Consider the following 9,829-nt stretch of genomic DNA (forward strand, 5'->3'; position numbering starts at 1 on the left):
ACACACACACACACACACACACACACACACACACGGACACACACACACACACACACACACACACACATTTAGGTGCACATCTGCTTATAAGCTGAGTGCCTTTGTTTGTGCTTTGTTTGTGTGTTCTGTGTGAGTCAGTCACTCTTCTCTTGTACTTACTTTTGGAGTCGATGTGCCTTTTCGTTGACCTCAACCATCCTACTGACGTACCAGGAGGTAACAATGATGGTCAAGATACCTGAGTTAAGCAAAATATTGTTAAAAAGTGTCATCTGCAGTCATGTCTGTGCTTAATTTGTTCATGTTTAATATAAAATACAAGGAAAACATAAAGAAAACAAAAACAAGCCCCTTGCTGCTCAATGTGTTTAAATTGATGGGATGCATTTGAAAACAAAATTTAGGAGCTTTTGAATTTATTAATCACGATTATCATTTTTTCCATTTAAACCATCTATGACTGAATAGATAAACAGATATATAAGATTTATACTGAGATGAAAACAATATTCTTCAACTTGACTTTAGGAAGATAATAATTGTTCGTCATAATTGCACAAATCTAGACACAGTTCCATTTAAAATATCTAAATAAGCAAGTAAACCAGCATTTTTAAACTTCACAGTGTTCTAAGTTAAATAACTATGTGGAGACAAAAAAAGGTCAATAAATCTATATTTTACATAAACATTATTTAAGCCATGTAGTTCAGTAATTGAAGTATTTAGCCTCAGCACCGATATTAAACTTTAAACACTTTTCACTGCAGAACACTCTCAGGATGGCTGCGTTTCTACTTTGTTCTTCTCTAGTTAATAATATTTTATTCTGGTTTTATTTACATTTCCATACTTAATTAAGAGGTTTTCATTTATGTATTTTGTTCCTGTCTTTTATCGCTACTGATAAAAGGCAGTAGTGATTAAATGGCCCCGGACCACGGAAAACAAGGTTAAAAGCAGAAAAACATTTTGGATTGAAAGCATGCTAATGGAGCGACAGTGACTGGGTGTGAGCGCATGTTCAGCATTTTCCTCTCTCACCTTGTTGGGATTTTCAGGGCATCAAAGATATTTCTGATTTTAGCTTTTAAATGTCAACATACTGTAGTAACTACTACCTTTGGTTTACTCTAAAAAAATGCTGTTCGACTTTCCTTACACTCACGGTGTCCCTGTGTTGTGATCTATTAAATGTCCCGCATTCATTTGCAACATCTAATATCATTTAAAGACTAGTAATACATATGCTTACATTTAACCATCTTTAACTAGGATGATGCATGAACCACCCACATTAGAAGAAAATAAAAACACTGCTTGACTTGTTTTCAAAAATCCTGATAATTTCCTGTTTGTAATATCTTATGTTGTTATGTAATTAAATATTTGGTCACAAAACAAAAAAGTAGTGTTTTTCACAAAAGAGCAGTGATGTCTCTTGCATGAATGATGCTTTGGGCAACCACATCTTTGAGGAGCATCTTACACTCCTCCACACACAACCAAACACAAACATAGTTCCCTGATAGTCTGATGTGCAAAAGGAACATTTTTCAAATAACCTAGCAGATACATTAAGAACTAAATGAACAAGGATCTAAAATCCATACATATCAGATTACATTTAAGTCTCTGTTTATTGCTGAATACCCAAGTTCAAGTTTAATCAGTCTAGTGCTGCATATTAGACACTAAAGTCAGTTTGGACAGCAGCAGTATTAAAGCCATAATTTCATATAGTGCACAGCACCAAAGAGCATCCACCCACCATCCACTGCAAATATAAGCTACTTTATAAATTTTATTCACATTCAGTGCTGTAATTGGGCCTTCTGACCTAAGTCTATGCCACCCTGATCACGGAGTCATCTTATCCATTTCAAAAACCTCCATTACACAGAATAACCAAATTAACAGCAACTAACATATTCAATATTTACCAGTAAAAAGCTGCAACTACTGACCACTGGTGTAAATTAATTACTTATTATCAAGTTGCCATTATTAAATGATAACCTCAGATCATATTTCCAAGGTCGTTTGAAAAATAATAACTGACAAAGAAAGGCACCGACCAGCGAAGTACAATATCACCACCTTCCTAAAATAATGGCTTAAATAATATTTTATTTGCCAAAATGATTTTGACAAAATTTTTTAAAAATCACTACATTTTTTTCCTTCCAATAGATTTTTTTTTTCTTAGGCAGATGACGATATATTTATTTAAATAAACAAGATATTCAGTCATGTCATTCCTACCAGCGAGTATGAACAGCCCTCCTCCGCAGACAGCTGCTTTGACTTTGCTCTGTGGCATGGCATCCATGAAGCGAGTGCACTTCATTCCCAGTATGGAGACAATCAGCGCCATGGCGGAGAGGAAGAGGCTGACCAGAATCAGTGCTCTAGTGACCTGGACCTCAACTGCAGGATCACAAAGCAGAAAGCTTAAAGCAGGTTACTTTGAGTGGAACATCTCATAGATAAGCGCTGAAACTTACTTGGGAGCTTCAGTAGATACTTGTAATTTTCGCAGGTGGCCCTCTCGGAGGTGCCGCTGCAGGACATCCACAGACCGTCATAGGTGCGGTGTTTTGCTTGACTCTCCTTTCCCCACTCGACCATGAAAGTAGCGGCAATAGTAGCAGAGACTCCAACTAAGGAGAGGAGAAAACCAACGATCTGCAGTCCAGAGCTGGCCATCCTGTCCAGGTAAAAGCGCAGCGGGTGACTTCAACAATCGGAAAAATGTTAAAAGTAAAGTCAGTGGTGACTTATTGACCGCTGTGTCTGCCTCCTAAAAGACGCTCTAATTGCTGCGCTCAGTGGACGCCTCTATTTAAAGCCCCGGACTCGTGACGCATAAGGGGCTCATACTGTGCTGCTGATTGGGGGTGTAAATATGTCACCCGGAAGTCTTATCAAATAAAGTGATGGATGATGTGGGAAATCCGCAGACGCTATTGAAAATTCACTTGTAAGTTTATTCAGTGTATGACTGCAAATAAAGAAGTTAAAAGGAAAACCACGGTAAAGACAGGAACTGTACGAAAAGTGTAATAACATTAATGAGCAGTCCATACATATTAATGCCCAAATGCAAAACAAATTAAAAGTAAAATAATGCTCGTTTTAAATTTGGCAAAGTGAGCATGTGCTGCTGGCACAATTTAAACAACTGAATTGAATTCTGTTTCTGAACGTATTTGTTCCAAAATTGAGGAGCATAAACACTAAATGGCTTTTCTCACTTCTACAAATTTGCTCCCTAAAATTATCCTTCAAAAACAGGAAGCAAGGCTTTGTCTGATGTTAATATTTACAGGTTTGAATAAAAAGCAACCGATAGGATAGGTTTGTGAAATACTCGTCTCCACTGTGTAATTAGCCACCAATTCTTACCCTGAATTTTATCCAAAAACAACGACTTTTGTCTCATCTGCACTAAGGAGCTTCTGACTTGTCCACTCACTGGCCTTATCCATACACTTACTCATCGGCTGCATGGGAATTAAGTCACTTCAAAGTTCAAAGCTAAGTTCAAATCTATAAAGTTTCATGTCATCAGCAAAGATTTGGCAACACATGTTTTGATTTTCCAAACCACTAAAAGTCACCCGAGAATGAGGCCTTGTAGAACCTCAAATGTGATTTTTATTTGCTCAAATTTAGAATTACCAAATGAAACTAAATAGTTATGCTCTTCTTTTGTCTATCAACCAGTCAGTCTTATAACCAGCTGTATCATAAGCAGAGTCTGGGAAATAAAATAAATAACAACTATAAATGTTCTTTCTGCTACAGATGAGAATTAGCTTCAGTAACAACTCGTATGCGAGTTACCCTGCCTACATCACACATGTAGCTTTTTTAGGGCTAAATGATGTATTGTTTTGAGAGGTTTCTCTGCATGGTGGACCTGTAGACGTGTCCTTAAATCCTCCGAAGCAAAACACCTGTTGAAACACGTAGGAGATTTTTAGCTGTTATCACTTTCTGAGTTCTCATGACCACATTAGAGGAATGATGGTAGTCCAGAGCAGAAATTACAGGATTCTCAAAAGTACTACCATATTTTTAGTTTTTCCTAAAACTAGGTTAAAAGCTTCTATTGGTGTAGGGAATGAAATCAGATTGTAGTTTCAGACTTTGCTATTCCTCCCTTTCTTTCATGAAAAGCCATTGGTAGCTATAAGTACTGAGTCTACAAAGTCATAAAATTCAATTCATTTTAAGTTGAAAAACAATTATAGCTGCTCTTTTGCAAAAAAAAAAAAAAGAAAAAAAGTAGAATTTGTTTGTAGTTTACAGGATTTCCATCAGACTTCTACACAATTGGTCCAATAAGGAATGATCAGTGAATTGTATTATAACAACCCCATCAATATCAGTCAACACATCAAAAAGGAATCTCTTTATTGCTAAATACCACCATATCTTTTTTCAACATTCATTCATAATTTATTTACATTCAATCATATTTTTATGATACTCAAATCATGTTTAACTACATCTCAATCAAATCCTCTGCAATCTAATCCAGGCAACAAAACCTAACTTGAAAAATCTAGGAGATCATTTTTTAGGACGCCATTTTTCTGGAACAACACACCAAATAGCTTCTAACGACCTGCTTCTGTCAGCTACGCAACATCAACAAACTCTGAACAATCGGGTCCAGAAATGAGCTTGAGATGTTGCTTCATGCTTTTGTTTCATCACATTTCGACCGCTGCGATAGCCTGTTAAAGTGTCCAGAACGAAAAAGGAGTTGCTCCGTTTGCAGCTGGAACAAAACTCTGCTGGTTTGTGTCAGCTCCAGATGCGCGCTAACAGAAGAGCCCACATCACCCTTGATTTAAAATGTATTCTCTGACTCCCTGTAGCGCATCGTATGATAAAATCCTGGTTTTGAAATTCAGTTCACAACATGGGCAGCCTGTAATTTTCATTCAGTCTTACTCTTCAGCCCTGATGTTATGATGTGCTTCATAAATGTTCCTTCAACTGTATTTTTTTTTTTTTTTTTTTTTTACTTCAAAACACTTTAAAGCTCCTGTCTGTGGAAGGTGCTTTAAAAAGAATTTCTTATTTGCTTTTACCACTTTGTAAACGTCACATTCACTGAAATTACTTCTTAGCATACCAACATCCAAAAATGGCGTATACGATATCCATTAAGCTTAATCAGGGATGTCTTTATCAGTGTAATCTCTTTATGTATCTTTTCTAGAAAGCACGCTGCCCAACGCTAAATGGAAAGCTGTCCAAGAGGAGACATTTCACCCAAATAGCTGAAGAAGGTTAACGACCTTAATTGTAATTCCTCTTTAGCGCAATCCACAGCAGCAAGCTTGTGTTTATACAAGAGAAGTCTTCATTTTTTCCAATGGTTATCTGATTATTTGACCGTATTTGGTGAGGAGGATGCCAGTTTGTAAACAATTGTACGTGGTTCGTAGATTGTAATCATTCTCCACCCTTTCCTGAAATGATTCCCCATCAAAACATTTATTTTTTTTCTGTTGCCGTGCTTCATCTGCAGCTTTTCTCTAAAATTATTGATCATTCTCAACACCACCATTGTTAGACGAGGTTTCCCTGCAGGTCAAAGTTTTTTGTTGTTGTTTTTTTTCCCCCTCTGCTGTACGACTGCAGTCAGCAGACTTTACCAGATGGTAGACGACAATATCAGGAAATCTGCTGTGTGTATTATGTGTTGGAAATGTGTGTTTAAAACTCGTCAAATCCAGGAAGGAGGCTTTACGATCACTGAACAGGTGTAACTATGTTTTCAGAATCATTTTAAAGAAAGATGCCTCATATTATGTCGGTAAATTGTCCACCTACGTGTGTGTTTCTTTATTTTCTAGTGTTACAGTTATATGGAAGCTGATTCACATCATTGGAGGTTTTACTTAGTGTTCAAAAACCTGAAAACAAGAATTTATCATGTTAGTACGTGTTTAATCAGCATAAGACGTAAATTGTGAGATTTAGCAGGTGTTAATTGAAGTGTTTACAATACTTCAAAAATAAGTAGACAAAAAAACAAATTTTTTAAAAATATTTGTCTGTTTTTAAGACTTAAAAGAGTTGAATACTGAAATATGTTCAGTTTTAGGCCTCATGACACAATCCTCTTTTCATGCATTCCGGAAAATGCATGACTGCATTTACTAGAGTACAATTTTGTCTGTTTATTGTACTTTCACTTAAGTACATTGTTTGAGTGCTTTTTTCCAGCACTGCCAAGCATCATCCCTGTCTCACAGTAAGGACAGTGTTGGTTTTTGGTTTTCGTCATTTTTGTGTCAGTGAATGTCACTTTCGAAAAGCACAATTTATTTTCTGTTTGTTTTCCTGCTAGGAAGTGACTGGGCACAGTGTAATTCACGTTCCGTAAACATAATTAGAAGTTGGTATGCCTGCTGATGATCAGCAATGCACGATACAACCGTTGTACTGTAGAAATGATAACAATTTTGGCCAATGATGGAGTCTACAGAACACCAGACACACTATAAGAATAATAATGTAACCTGGAAAGTGCGTGGAAGTTAGAAAATACAAGGAATTTGTTTTACCACCTTAAAACGAAGCAATGCAGCTGAATACAAGTTCCAGTCACAACAGAAAAGGCAGGATTTGACGCAGACATCCATTAAATTAAAGTTATTGTGTTTCTACATTGAGATTTTCATTTAAGTTTGATTTAACCAGATAGTCATCATTGAGATTAACTTCATTTTTTTTGCTCTGTTTCACCAGCCTGTCAGACCACAAGAAATCATAAAAACAAGACATGTCTGGTAACAAAGTAGGCTCAAGGATCATTCCTCAGTCTAAAGGACTTAAAGAAACGATGAGAAACAAAGTCAAAGACATCCAGCAATATGAAAAAGGATCTCAAAGCCATTTGTGAGGCTTTGGGACTAGAACGAACCACAGTCAGTACCATTTTTCATAAATGGCAAAACTGAAACAGTGCTAAAGCATCCCAGGCTTCTCTATCCTACCACAATCACACAGCCCAACCAGAAGAACTCAGACCGACATCTAATGCACAGCGGACCTCAATTGTCTGAGTTAATGTCTGTGGTCATGATTCAGCAAAACACACAGAGGAGAGGTCATTTTCCATGTAATATATTCCACTTCCTGCAAGGCTGTACTGTTGGTACTGTAGATAATCTTTACATGCAGTAAATCCTCCTACCCCAATTTCAGTGTCTCTATGAATATCTTATCCAAAAAAAATCATTTTGTCTCTTTTTCTGGAGATGTAAATAAGTATGCCACCAGATTGCAATAAAACAAGCCTATTTAAAAGCAACACCTGTTGAATGATGACACACACTGCTGTGTGCCATCTTGAATCATTGCAGGAGTTTATTATTAGCAGCTAAATTAGATGTTTTCCTTCCCCTTCCAGTATCTAAAGATAGTTATAAAACCCTTACTTTCCTAAATCCTAAAAAAAGACAATCAACTGAAAAGTTCTTAGTTGCTCAATAGCTGTATCACTGTTATGATGCTGTGAGTCAATTAGGAATTTAACTTTATATTGTGAAACATTTCCCATTATAGACAAAATGTACCTGATCATGTTGCCTGGTCAGCAGTTACACCCACTAGATTACGTGGTTTAGCGTCAGAGGATGTTGGGGGAAATGATGCTGCAAAAATAATCCAGAACATGGGAGTCAATGCTGTTTCAGCCAATAACAAAGCTCTTTTTCTGTTCATTAAATAAGAAAACTTAAGGCTCCATATATGATCAAAGTGAAAATTAAACTGAAGCTTTAGCATTGAGTTTTGCTAGACCAAATCAAAAACAGTTTAACAAAAGAAAATAAAATACAAAATCACTGATTTTGATGGCAAAATAGCAACCTTTCTTTAAATTATATCTTGAGTTTTAGCTTCAAAGAAAATAACTGAAAGGTGTCACTTAAAAAGTGTTTCGGCTAGTCTGCAAAAATGAAGTGCAAGTAATGTGCTGCTTTAAAAAAAATAATAACAAAACATTAATACTTTTTGGTACATGCCCAAAATAATGGAAAGAGATTCTCTTCCCGTAGGATCACAAGACATTTCTCCAAAAGAAGGTCTCTGTCTCTGAGGACATTTTTGTAGTGAAGGCTTCTTCTTCTCTTTGTGTCTTTTAGCTCATGTTGGTACAGAACTCGTTTCTCTGTAGATAATGACAACCTCTTGCAATCTCAGTCAGCATGTTCACTATTGTTTTGTTTATTTGTTAGATTTTTATGCCTTTGTTTTTGCTTTTGACCTCTCTGGGACACAAACCCCATCACCTTCCCACACACCTTAATGCTGTGTGGGAAGGTGTCACGTGCTGTTTGCACTTGCATTTAATTGTTTTAACAGATGAAAGTGACTCCTCAGGCATCTGGGTATGGTAACCAAAGATGAACCTGACATGAGGTCGTCCACATACCCTTTCCTGACATTTGCCCTTACTTCTTTTGATTTTCCTCGAATGACGCACGAGGAAGCAGCGTGTTTGAGGTGTTGTCTTAAATTACATTCACAGGTGTGCTGCCTCCACTTCACTCAAAGGTTGTGATTTAACCTATCAGAAACTTGCAAAGCCATGACATCACATCTGGGCTTTGCCAAACTGTTTAAAGCAATAGTAGTTGTAAATCATGAAAAATGTGAGAAGAAAATAAAATAGGACAGCTTGATTTAACAAAAAAAGTTACATGTTTTTTTTGTTGTTTTTTTACTATGAACATCTATCAAATTCAACAAAATAGGATGTTTAGATTATTACTTTCTCTTTTAAGAACTGAAATATGTTGCAGTCAGTGTTTCTGTTTGCAAATTGTTCATAAAGCTGTAAACAAAAGTAATAAAAACACAAAATTATTAGTTATTTTATGTAAAGACACACCCATCTGAAAGAAAAATCTCTGTAATTGAATCGAATTATTGCTCTAAATAAAGCTAAATGCTGTAGGTCTCATCAAAATCAGGCTCAAATCCTTAAATTAACCATTATTTTGTGATAAACGAGAAACACAATCATAATGACGGTAAGGCAAGGTAATTTTATTTGCATAGCACATTTTCAGCAACAAGGCAGTTCAATTAGAAGGAAATACAAACAAAGCAACAAACCAAGGGAAAGACAAAAGGTATAAAAGTATAAAACTACATATCGGTTCTCCATGTTTAATAAGAATAAGTAGTCTGTCATTTATAAACTGGTGGAGGTTTCTCTGGATTCTTGTTCTGATAAAGCTAGATGTTGGTTCTCCATGTTTGGTAAGATTAGCAAAAGGAACTAAGTTTTGATGAAGAACTTAGCATGTCATGGCTAAAGTTTCTTCAAGGATTATGTAGAAGAGGTACACAGGTGTGAAATGATTGTGCCTTGTGATGAATGTTTTCCCCTGAAACATTGCACGGCCAGTGGCTCGATGTAACAGGCAGCTTTAATATAGCAGACGTACAATAAGCTCCATTCTGTAAAATTTCTACTGTATTTCATTTGGACTCTTGGACGTTGTGAATGGGAGTCTTCTTTATTCCTCTGAACTGGTCCTTGCAGGACTTCCTATCAGTGGTGTCTCATGCGTCATTGTGAGCACTATCACAAAGGGAGCAAGTGGACGTCTGGGAGGAACTTCAGCTGCATTGTAGCTCAGTTCTGGGAACAGGAGCAAACCATCTGAGTTAATTACATGTATATACGGCATATATATATATATATATATATATATATATATATATATATATATATATATATATATATATATATATATATACACACAGACAAAATTTTATTGAGAGA

The 9,829-nt window shown here is 36.2% G+C and overlaps 1 protein-coding gene across 1 annotated transcript; it reads right to left on the minus strand.

Moving 5' to 3' along the window:
- Nucleotides 1-108: 108 nt before the first annotated feature.
- On the minus strand, nt 109-2,829 carry LOC106955530 (claudin-19). The gene is made up of 3 exons (XM_015045769.1): nt 2,508-2,829; nt 2,266-2,430; nt 109-238 (listed from the first exon to the last, which is right to left on the minus strand). Exons 1-3 carry the CDS (start codon nt 2,707-2,709, stop codon nt 156-158), a joined length of 450 nt encoding a protein of 149 aa, XP_014901255.1. The 5' UTR covers nt 2,710-2,829; the 3' UTR covers nt 109-155.
- Between the last annotated feature and the right edge of the window lie 7,000 nt (nt 2,830-9,829).

This window comes from Poecilia latipinna, unplaced genomic scaffold (genome assembly GCF_001443285.1).
Source record: "Poecilia latipinna isolate Pla-1442-1.1 unplaced genomic scaffold, P_latipinna-1.0 Scaffold742, whole genome shotgun sequence".
In the NCBI taxonomy this organism is placed as follows: Eukaryota; Metazoa; Chordata; class Actinopteri; order Cyprinodontiformes; family Poeciliidae; genus Poecilia; species Poecilia latipinna.